Source organism: Rutilus rutilus, assembly GCF_951802725.1.
Source record: "Rutilus rutilus genome assembly, chromosome: 14".
In the NCBI taxonomy this organism is placed as follows: domain Eukaryota; kingdom Metazoa; phylum Chordata; class Actinopteri; order Cypriniformes; family Leuciscidae; genus Rutilus; species Rutilus rutilus.
Window position 1 is genome coordinate 1,560,001 of NC_140219.1, and position 12,500 is coordinate 1,572,500.

General features: G+C 40.9%; 1 protein-coding gene across 1 annotated transcript; it reads right to left on the reverse strand.

Annotated features, from left to right (window-relative positions):
• Nucleotides 1-7,594: 7,594 nt before the first annotated feature.
• On the reverse strand, nucleotides 7,595-12,078 carry spry1 (sprouty homolog 1, antagonist of FGF signaling). Its single transcript, XM_084430766.1, has 2 exons — nucleotides 11,786-12,078; nucleotides 7,595-9,804 (listed from the first exon to the last, which is right to left on the reverse strand). Exon 2 carries the CDS (start codon nucleotides 9,747-9,749, stop codon nucleotides 8,898-8,900), a length of 852 nt encoding a protein of 283 aa, XP_084286892.1. The 5' UTR covers nucleotides 9,750-9,804; nucleotides 11,786-12,078; the 3' UTR covers nucleotides 7,595-8,897.
• Nucleotides 12,079-12,500: the final 422 nt, after the last annotated feature.

Below are 12,500 nucleotides of genomic sequence, written 5' to 3' on the forward strand. Positions count from 1 at the left end.
TTGAGTCTCCCTTGAGAAACTTTGAGTCTCCCTTGAGAAACTTTGAGTTCCCCCTTGAGAAACTTTGAGTCTCCCCTGAGAAACTTTGAGTTCCCCCTTGAGAAACTTTGAGTCTCCCCTGAGAAACTTTGAGTTCCCCCTTGAGAAACTTTGAGTCTCCCTTGAGAAACTTTGAGTTCCCCTGAGAAACTTTGAGTTCCCCCTTGAGAAACTTTGAGTCTCCCTTGAGAAACTTTGAGTTCCCCTGAGAAACTTTGAGTTCCCCCTTGAGAAACTTTGAGTCTCCCTTGAGAAACTTTGAGTTCCCCCTTGAGAAACTTTGAGTCTCCCTTGAGAAACTTTGAGTTCCCCCTTGAGAAACTTTGAGTCTCCCCTGAGAAACTTTGAGTTCCCCCTTGAGAAACTTTGAGTCTCCCTTGAGAAACTTTGAGTTCCCCTTGAGAAACTTTGAGTCTCCCTTGAGAAACTTTGAGTTCCCCTGAGAAACTTTGAGTTCCCCCTTGAGAAACTTTGAGTCTCCCTTGAGAAACTTTGAGTTCCCCCTTGAGAAACTTTGAGTCTCCCTTGAGAAACTTTGAGTTCCCCCTTGAGAAACTTTGAGTCTCCCTCGAGAAACTTTGAGTCTCCCTTGAGAAACTTTGAGTTCCCCCTTGAGAAACTTTGAGTCTCCCTTGAGAAACTTTGAGTTCTCCTGAGAAACTTTGAGTCTCCCTTGAGAAACTTTGAGTTCTCCTGAGAAACTTTGAGTCCCCTATTGATCGTAAAAAATGTGTCAATAATAGTTCATTCAATAGTTCATTTAAACACTCTTAGAAGAAAAGGTTCTATATAGAACTTTAAAAGGTTCCGTCTGGCGCTTCATATATAGAACCTTTTAGGGGTTCCCATCCTGAGATTATTTTATGTACATTTATATATATTTATATAAAAAATGTTTTATTAAATTGTATGAATTAAGCAGCTTATAAACATACTTTATAACTAGGAAAAAAATGAAATAACCCATTAAACATTAAAGTATTAAGCAGTCATTAAAGACATTCCTCCTTATATAGAACCTTTTTGGCATAAAGGTTCTTTAAAATTGAATCAAGAACCTATGAGTTCTATATAGAACCACTCAACCTTTTTGATAATTTGAATCACTTGTTAACCTTTTCTTTGGTCAGTTATATTATTTTAACACCGTCTCTTTCACACTGTTGCAGAAGAAAATCAACACTTTGAGTCTGAACGTTTGAATACAGGTGGTTCGTGTTCTGAATATATAGTGAATAACCCACATATGACACCTGCACACTGACAACCCGTGTGTGTGTGTGTGTGTGTGTGTGTGGTTCAGTGGAGGAGAACGTCTCTCAGTGAAACGCTCATTTAGCAGCTGAAGTCACGTCAGCCAGACAATAAGAGCCAGTGCTTCCTTCCTGCTGTTCCAGTCCACTTCACAAACTCAATGTCTCTCTCTCTCTCTCTCTCTCTCTCTCTCTCTCTGTCCTAGCAGGAAAAAAAAATAAGTTCAAGTTGTATTTTTTTTTTTTAGTTGGGCAAGCTAAAATGGCAATTTGGTTGTCACGAAAAGGAAAATTGAATGTTTGCAGTGTTAAAGGGTTTAATAAAATCCTGTATAAATAGAGTTTAGCTATTACAGGTTGGTTAATGACTTGGTTGTTTTCAGATGTAAATGAGGCATAAACAAATGTATTTGCGATGTTGACCCTGATGGCTGTCTCCACATTTATGCATGAGGGAGTTTTGATTGGAAAGGAAGGGAAAAGGGGAAAAGATGTAAAACCGTTTTTTTTTTTTTTTTTTTTTCATTATTATTTATTTATTTTTGAAACTATATATATATAAATGACTACTATTATCATAATTAGATAGGCTATCTTTGCAACAAAAACAGAAGAGAAAGCATTATTTCTGCCATCTGCAGCCCGATAATCATTGCCTGCCCTTTGCTTTGTATAATAGTAACTTATAAATCTACATTTGGATTATTAGACAGTGTCGAAATAAAGTGACTCTTCAGAGTTTTGCACACACATTACTGCACACACACATTACTGCACACACACACATTACTGCGGGATGGCGGGTGTTCATTTCATAAATTGTGGACAATGGTAACTTATTTAATGTATAAATTAACGTATATGTCCAAAAAACGGGTAATGTCATACTTTGTAGTAGTGCTATCGTGGCGTAATAATCTGTTTGGTTGTAAAATGAATTACCTGAATGAAATGAAATCGAATGTCTCGTCCTGTCGAATCATTCATTCACAGAGAGCTTACGAAGATGTTCAACTAATAAAGATCTTCATCGCTGGCAAAAATATGATGCATTTGCAGATTTGCTTTCACTTGACTAGGTATACTGTAGGTCCACTTCATCTAACTCTCTGATGTTCTTAAATCTTCCTGTTTCGACTCCGAGTCGAGTGTGAATTGAAAGCGCTTCAGATTCAGTGCGTGCAGGAACAGATCATTCAAACTGATTCGCGAACCGATTTAGACAGATCTGCCGACTTGTTTGATGAAAGGCTTGTTCGACTTGGGCTGCGTTCCAGTCCAAAATTGTCATGCCCTTCACTCACTAACTTCCCTCTGTCTCGTTCACTCGGATACGTCATTGCTTACGTTGCTTACGTTGCACGAGTGCCCACTACTGGCGGAAACTGCAATGGGCTGAACTGGAACGTCCTAAGCCCTTGATCACTTGGAATCAGCTATGGAGTTTATTTATTATTTACATTTTTTATTTTATTTTTTTTATTTGCTTAATGCAGCATCCAAATGTATATAGGTGTGTTTGGGTTGTTTTAAATTAAATATATATATAATTAATATATCATAGAGTTGTTTGTTGTGGTGTTGATTAGACACATATGTGGTGACGTCAAAATCGTACTACATTGTGGGACATATAGGTACCTGAAGTGTACATATGAAGTAGACTCACTCCCTCGGTCAAAATCGAGGGAGCGAGGGTTTGTCCATATGAACTTCCCTTGTCCACTTCACGAAGTGGAACGCACTTCAAAATGGCGGCGGGGATTCCCCCGAGGAAAAGTGCTTAGGGAAGTTCGCAAGTGCGTGTCTAAAAGTGGACTGGAACGCAGCATTGAACCGGCGCTGCACAGACCGATCGGTGAATGATATAAAGAGAGCGAATAGAGAGCGCACGATCCTTATGCTTTTGAATTGCTCTCGCGGTGATGTCATAAACCGATCGGTCTGTGCAACGCCGGTTCAAGTCGAACAAGCCTGAAGTCTTTGAACAGAATCGACTCAAAAGAGTGAGTCATTAGTGAATTGAGCATCGCTCATGCCCACAAAAAAGAGACAGCGCGCTTGGTTTTGTATTGCATTAAAATGTATTGCATTAAAATAAAGTAACGAGAGGACCGTCGCCCAACGTAACGACGTAAAAGTACAGTTTTTCATTAGAAATGTACTCGAGTTAAAGTAACAGTATCCACATTTAAATCTACTCTTAAAAGTACAATTTTACCCAAAAAATACTCAAGTAAATGTACTTCGTTACTACCCACCTCTGCTCGGGTTAGTGTGTGTGTGTGTGTGTGTGTGTGTGTGTGATGGGTGGGTTTAGGGGTCAGGTTAGTGTAAAAGGAGAAAATATACAGTTTGTACAGTATAAAAACCATTACGTCTATGGAGGTCCTCACAACTATAGCTAAACGAATGTGTGTGTGCGTGTGTGTGTGTGTGTGTGCAATGCACATGTGTGTGTGTGTGTGTGTGTGTGTGTGTGTATGTGTGTGTGTGTGTGTGTGTGCATTGGTACATCAAAGGCCCCGGCTGAGAAGAGACTGATCTGCTGTTGATTTAGCTCTGGCTCAGAGATGGAGAGAGTTTGAGGAACGAGTAAAAGAGTTGCAGGCCGTCGACTCGCACTCCTCCTTTTCATCTTCTGCTCCCTTTCTTCTGTGCGTCTTTGAACTGAGGGCCTTTATGTAGGAATACACGCCTTCAGACACAAGTGAAGAGGGTAAACGTGCTACCAGACACACACACACACACACAAACAAACACACACACACACTGACACTTTTTTAATATTTAATTAATAATAATATTAGTTTAATAAAATCATTGATTCATTAAGGTTTGAGGTTATTAAATAATTAGCATGACTTCTGGAAAATCTTCAATGTACAAACGGCATGTAAACACTGACAGAACATTCAGCTCTTCCTTTAAACGACATCAATAGTGTTGAAAAATATTTTTTAATCTCTGAGAAACTTTATTAAATCCTGCCTGAAACAGGTCTGAGTTCATAAAGATCTGAGCGGCTTTGAATCTCCTGTGGAGTTTTTCTCCTGAGGATCAGAAACACACACACACACACACACACACACACACACACACACACACACACACACACACACACACACAGATTCAAGATTCCAAAAGCTTTATTGGCATGGTGAAAGAAATCTTTACATTGCCAAAGCATTCATAACACTATAAAAAAAAAAAAAATCTATATATAAAAATACATATATACATTAAAAAAACACACACACACACACACACACACACACACACACACACACACACACACACACACACACACACACACACACACACATATTTTCACACACTCTAACACACACACACACACACACACACACACACACACACACACAGAAACTCTCTCTCTCTCTCTCTCTCTCTCTCTCTCACACACACACACACACACACACAGATTCAAGATTCCTAAAGCTTTATTGGCATGGTGAAAGAAATCTTTATATTGCCAAAGCATTCATAACACTATATATAATTTTTCTTTTTTTTAAATATAAAAAATACATATATACATTAAAAAACACACACACACACACACAAACATATTCTCACACACTCTAACACACACACACACACACACACACAACACACACACACACACTCTCTCTCTCTCTCTCTCTCTCTCTCTCTCTCTCTCTCTCTCTCTCTCTCTCTCTCTCACAGACACACACACACACACACCTCCCCCCACTGGGCACTTCCTCCTATCAGGACGACCTCAGTGAGAGATTTTAATCCTGTGAAACATTTCCTGCTCTGACAAGAAATCAATCAGCGATCCATCAGCGTGACGTGATGAAAAGCCCAGATCACACACTCTCCTGTGAATACACACACACACAACAAAGACCCGGAGGAAGAGAGAGAACGAGATAAAGACCAACACAAGAGCAGAAGACGTGTGAAATAAGTGTCAGTGAAGCGTCTGCCTCAGAAAACAAAATCAGGACGAGGAAATTCACTCAGAAGATGAAAAATCCACTTCACTCATAAACCAAAAAACAAACATCAAACACACACACACCAACACACATTTGCATAATTGCATATTAATGTTTGAAAGCTGAAGACTGAAGTTAAAGTATTTTATTCACACTCTCACACACACACACACACACACACACACACACACACTCTCTCTCTCTCTCTCACATACACACACACACACACACACGTAGGCTGGGTCACGGCCTATTTTTAAGCTCAGAGGAAACAGTGAAAAGTGTTTTTTTAGGAACTGAGTGGTTTGGCTTTCCTGTGTGGTTTCAGATGTGTGTGTGTGTGTGTGTGTGTGTGTGTGTGTGTGTGTGTGTAGTTTCCTATATGACTCACAGTGATTTCCATGCGTGTTGATACGTGTAAGGCCGTCCCGTGTGTGTGTGTGAGACGCCGAAAGAGGATCCGACTGTAAACACAACCCTGAGGAAACGACCACAGCTCTGGGATATTATTATTATTTATTAATGCTGGCGGTAAAACTGCTCATATCTCACACCAATAAACTCCTCCAATCTTCTCTGGAAGAAAGTCTGAAACTAAACCAGATTCTTCTCAGTTTAGTTGCTTCAAATAATCAAGGTACATTTACTGGACAAGCAAAATGACTGAAGATATTACGTCTTGTTTATGACAAATTTATAATAATGAAGTGAGTTTGTGTTTAAAACAAGAGCAAAAATCTGCCAATTGAGTCGTCAAAAAACATGAGTTTCCTTTTATAATCAATGTAGAACAGCTTTACATTTCCTTGAACAAAAGCCCAGTGTGTGTGTGTGTGTGTGTGTGTGTGTGTGTGTGTGTGTGTGTGTGTGTGTGTGTGTGTGTGTGATTTATGGTCTCCCTGTGAAGCGATCAGAGGCAAATGGACCCTCACAGTTTCTGAAGGTCCAGGAAACAGACTCTAATCCACAAAGCAATTCACAACAACAAAAGGTGCATTCCTGCAGAGAGAAAACACACACACACACACACACACACTTAACGACTCCATTTGGAGGAGTGTTTCGCTCTTATTGCCTTGTTGTCTATTGAGCTGCTAAAACTTGTTAACTCGCACATAAATTCCACACACACTATTTTAGGACCATGAAGACTCGAATCAGTTGTTGAACATTGTTACAAAGTTCTTCCTCAGTGTTTCTGACTCGGTTTCCAGCACAATAAATATATAAACATTCTTAAATCAAGATGCATTTACTGGAGATATTAAGTCTTGAGTTCTGAATAAAATATCAGAATGAGTTTGTGTTTTAAAACAAGAACAAAAATCTGCCAATGATCTGTCAATCAGAAAAATAATCTTAATGCAAAGGGAAAACATTTTTCTGACTCATTGGCAGATATTTGTTCTTGTTTTAAACATTAACTTCCAGAGAATTTGGAGTCAAAATGTGTTTCAATTTCAAGAAAAGAATGTAAAAAAGCTCTAAAAATCAGGGTTATTTTTTATGCAAAATATAATTTCCAATATCTTTCTTGACTGTTTAAATGTGGCCTGACCTGAGATTCACAGTTGATATTTGATTTAAATGAGTTGAGAACAGCTGAGACACACACACACACACACACACACACACACACACACTCACAGCTGAGAGATCTGAGCCGGCGGGGGGGAATCAACAAACGCCTGAAACACACAATAAAAGAAGACAAAGACAGACACTTTATGAGCCTCACACAGGTGGCCAGGTGGTGTCACACACACACACACACACACACACACACACACACACACACACACACACACACACTGACACTCTCTCTCTCTCCTCTTACACTAACCTAACCCCTAAACCTACCCATCTCATACACACACACACACACACACACACACACATTCTCTCTCTCTCTCTCACACACACACACACACACACACACACACACACTCTCTCTCTCCTCTTACACTAACTCGACCCCTAAACCTACCCATCACACAAAACTTTCTGCATTTTTACATTTAAAAAAAACTTGAATTACTTTATTTTTATTACAGATTTACAAATGAGGACGTCCCTGAATGAAGGTTTTTAGAGATTTTGTGTTTTGGTCACTTCTGGGTACAAAATCTTCCCCCAAAATACAGTTAAGTAGGCACACACACACACACACACACACACACACACACACACACACACACACACACACACACACACACACACACACACACACACACACACACACACATATATAAATCCTGAATAAATGCAATGTTAGTTCAACTCCAACTGAAATGAGACACTAGACAACAGCATTTTGCATTAATTTGTATATTTTTGCATTAAAGTTAACATGTTTCCATCAGTTTCTCCATTCTCTCATGTTGCAGTAAGTGTTGATATTTTGTTATATTCAGACACGAGTAAATCTGTCCTTTGCAATAAATATCATAAAATAATAGAGCTTCACATAATAAATATTTTTTACAACAACGAAAAAAGTTAAACAGTTTTGACATTTTCTTTTAAAAATAGCCGTAAATTCCTCTTACACACACAACTTTACATCAACAAAATGAGAACAAGCGAACGGTTTCATGACATCCTCGCGAGATCCGGTAACAGCTACATTTTACCGTCTGGCCTGGCACAAAGTCCTTCACAGGTTTGGTTTCCAAAGCACCATAACTAAACTCTCTCTGATGTGTGTGTGTGTGTGTGTGTGTGTGTGTGTGTTAGATAGTAGCTGTACACAGTCAGGTAAGGCAAACGCTGGTTCAGAAAATAATCCTCCAGAAAACGCCACCGAAACAAGTGGTTTTCACATTCCTCTGAGAGGGGCGGAGCTTATATGTGCTCATTAACATAACCCCTCCCCTTGCCCCACCTCTTTTCCTGCAGCAGCGATACAGCTTCCCCAGCTCATGAAACAATATCTCTCGATACACAATCAAACCTAAATTTATTCAGACACCTTCAACATTTCTCACATTATCACAGTTTATTCGCTATAGTTTAGAAAACGGTAATGAAATATGAGCAGAACTCAGTTGATATTTGACTGGTTTTGTCCGTCCTTCTGTTAGACTGTCTCACACATGAATTATGTTGAATATCTGTCAGCTGTTAAATTTAACTACACAATTAGATAATACCAGTTTAGCTCAACCAATCACCAAGCAATGCTTCATTGTGTTCAGTCTGTGTGTAAAAAGAGCATTAGCAATTAAAGAAAACACACTTGATCAGCTCAAAGTGTCGGAATAATGTTTGGTCCCAAATTGTTTATAAATTTGACTGGTTATCCACTGTATGAAGACTATTTTGGGTATAATGTGTCACAGTTTACTTTATTTTGCTCTCCTCACTTACATAAATGAATTATAGTGTCCTGCACACACTAGCACACTAAAGAAATGTGGGTCAAATATGGTCATTTTTTCAACAAAAAATAAATAAAAAATGATATCTGGTGTCTGAATAATTTTTGGTTTGGCTGTATGTGCTCATTAACATAACTCCTCCCCTTTGTCCCGCCTCTTTTTCCTGTTTTCCACGTCCCGCAGCAGCGATTCGGCTTCCCCAGCTCATATCCCGATATCTCTCGACACGCATCGATTAATCAGGACGCTTTTCCCGGCGTCTGGTTCCAGTTCTGCATCTTGCAGTAAACGGTGTTGGAGTTCTTGCATCGGCAGCCGGGCCGGTTCACGCGGTCGTAGCACGAGCTGCACGCTCTCACGCAACCCTTAGCGGGAAGATAGCAGAGCAAACACGGGAAGAGCACGGACATCAGGCCCATGCACAGGAATCGGGAACAACACTGCGGATTCGACAGCGAGCACGGCCGGTCCGCGCACGGGTCGCCGACATCATCATCGTTAGAACAGTGATAGAAGATTCCCTTCACCAAACACATGCACGTCCCGTACTCAACCGCGCTCTCGGCCGAACACACGCACTGTCCGTCGCACGCGAGCTGCGTCGGGAGCGTCCGCGGAGCCGTGCATTCGCTGCACTTGCATTTTCCGCAATTCTCGCATATGTACGAATGCAAATCGAGCTTTTCCGTCTGAGTCTGTTTGAGAGGAGGGAGGAACGGATGCAAGGATGATTTCGGCTGAGTCCGTACGGTTCTGTTCGACGCTAACAATCCCTGCTCCGAAGACACGCTCCCGTTACTCCTGTTACTCCCGTTACTATCGTTGCTCTCGTTACTCCCGGAGCTTGTTGACCTGCTGAGCGCCGGTGGACGAGCCGATCCGTGCTCGTAGTTGTTGTTCAGGTTCACCAGGAGCACCTCGTGAGTCCTCTCCCGCTTGTCCGGGGTCCGCGGCCCCGGGGCCGGTCTGTGCGGGACAACCGGGCCCTCCGTGTACTCGTTACGTGAGCGGATGGCTTTGATTTGATCCAGGGACAGGACGGTCCCGGACGGGAGGTCCGGATGTCTGACGGTCCGACCGTGGCGATCCATAAGACACGATCAGCAACTCCAGACAACAGCACTGATGAGATGTTCATCTGAGACCCTGAGAGAGAGAGAGAGAGAGAGAGAGAGAGAGAGAAGAGAGAGAGAGAGAGAGAGAGAAATAGTTATATTAAATATTAGAAGATTAAACATTCATGAAACGTTGACTGACAGCGCCTTGTTTACATGCATTCGGCAAGCAATCACACCATTAGCTCATGGCACAAGCTGATTGGCCTCTTCTGATCCTGCAGCCAATGAGATTGCTTGCTCAACATTTACATGCTCAGGGCTTATGTATGTGTGTTTATCCACCAAGACCAAATACTCTAAAGTCCCCCTGTGGTGAAAATCCAGCTTTTACTGTTGTTTATGTGTCTATGTGGTGTTTTTAATATGCTTTAAGACAAAGCATGTGTAAGTTCATAAGTCGACACCATTGCTGAGTATTTCCTCCTTAAAACTGCAGTGAACCAAAGACAGTCTCAAACACACGCTTTGAAATCGCTGGTGTTTCTGACGTCACAAACTACCTTGTAACCAATCAGATCAACGTGTGATCGTCAACCAGTGGATCTCTGAGCTGAGTGAGTGAGTGGAGGCGGGGCTCATTTGCATATTCATAGAACCGCGCATACTAAATGAGGCAAGGGTGTCGAGTTACATTCAAGATATTTTAAGGCATGAGGACATTTTTATCAAAGATTTTTTTTTTAAATATGTCATTTTGGTGATCAGAGATGAGTTGAACATTTATTTAACCATAGCAAAAGTACATTGCAAGTAAAGGTAAATAAAAAAAAAATATTTTAGTTTGTATATCAGTTCGAATAACATTTTAAGATGTCATATGATTATGTGTGGGGCATGTTGTCACATTTCTATATTCATATACTAGACGTGTAAAATTAACGTGGGGAAACAACAGTCTGACTCTGAAACCCAAGTGAATTTATACACACAAAGTTGTGCCTTATTTTTGCATTTTACACAAAGACTAAAATGATATACAGGGAATAAAACATTGTTTTACACCCCTGCGAAAACCCAATTTATTTGTAAGAGTTTACTGGTAAAAAGCGTGACTACTGAAGCGTGTGAGAAACACACACACACACACACACACACACAAGGCCCCCAAGCTTTTGTTTTTGACTTCCTTTGGGGGGTTCAAGCCTTAATTAGAGGGTCAAACCGCCTGGACACACAATTCACACCCTGATGCGCGTTCACGTGTGCAGATCTACTTTCTGCGACAGACCTGCGTGTGTCTCGAGCTCTTTCACAGAGCCATTTAACCCGAGAGAGAGAGAGAGAGAGAGAGAGAGAGAGAGAGAGAGAGAGAGAGAGAGAGAGAGAGAGAGAGAGAGTTGACTATTAACAAGACTTTGTACCGACCTCAATAAGCACACAACTGAAGTAAAGTACAACTACTTCCCGTGCTGATTTGCATGTGTATGGCTGGTTAACATTAAAATGCAGAGCCACACTGAGCAGGAAGACTTCAAATCAAACACACAGCTTCTCAAAGAGCTTTATGATGCAGAGAAGACTCTTTCAGTCTGTAGTTCAGAAGCGAACGGAGAAACCCGAGAAATTACGCTTTTCCGTTATTATCGGATGCGCGGATATCAATACACATTTATTAGGCAAATATTTGTTCTCCTTATCGTGTGTTTAACATAATTATATATGCTTTGTATGCGTGCATTTTTAATTAGTTAAGTAAAAATACAGGAATCGTTCGCAAAAAAACATAACTCATAAGGACTAATAAAAATAACTTATGAATGAAAACAAGCCCGCTGGGGGAGGAGTGTGTGTGTGTGTGTTTGAGAATGAACGCACGACACACACACACACACACACACACACACACACAGTCTGAAGTGCATAATATAATTAAACAGAAGTTTTGAGTATTAAACGCGTGTGTTTTTGCGGTCGGGGGCCTGTGGAGACCAAGAGCCACAGATTCACACACACTCTCCATCTAATCCACATTAAACAACACAGATGCATGTGTGCGAATTGATGCATACCTACAGACAGACTCCCATAATGTCAAATCCATCAGTCCTTGTGCCAAACATCCATCAACATGTCCAAAACGATCCCCAAAAATCAGCGCGTAAAGCGCATGCCCGCGAGCGTAAGATCCCGAGGAAACTCTTCAGATCGGGATTATTTTCTGAATATGATCAGGTTTTGATTTACAGAGAAACAGCGGAAAGATTCCGGTTAAATCCACGAATAAATGCGCGTTCGCAGCTCCTTCAGCGCAATGCGCGTCCGTCGGGCAATCCGCGCGCCGCGCCAGACTCTGCGTGAGTGTGTCGGATCAGATGCGTGTGCTGTTTTTGCGCACACACACACACACACACACACACACACACTGATGAATGAAAGAGGATCATGGGGCAGATGCAGGAGGGGCAGGAGATCTCTGGATTTAAGGTGGATCTTGTGAAACAAACGCGCATCTGCTTCTCAACGTCACGCACACACATTGCGCGCTCTCGATACTGAGTGCATACTGTGTTCTGTACTATATAATAGATTTATTGTAAATTAAACAATAGATGGCTGTTTGTTAACATGTGCATATAACATATAAGCCGAGGTTTGTTTCTGCAACATTTTCACCCTTTTACATAATAAAGTGTTGTTGTGTTTGTGATTCAGAAATGCTGCATTGGTAATTTGAAACCATTTTTTAAAATCTTTCAGATAATGTTGACGATATAAATAAAATCT

Bases quoted from the DNA above. Each gene is read 5' to 3' on its own strand.
- spry1 (XM_084430766.1), bottom strand. From the start codon at position 9,749: ATGGATCGCCACGGTCGGACCGTCAGACATCCGGACCTCCCGTCCGGG.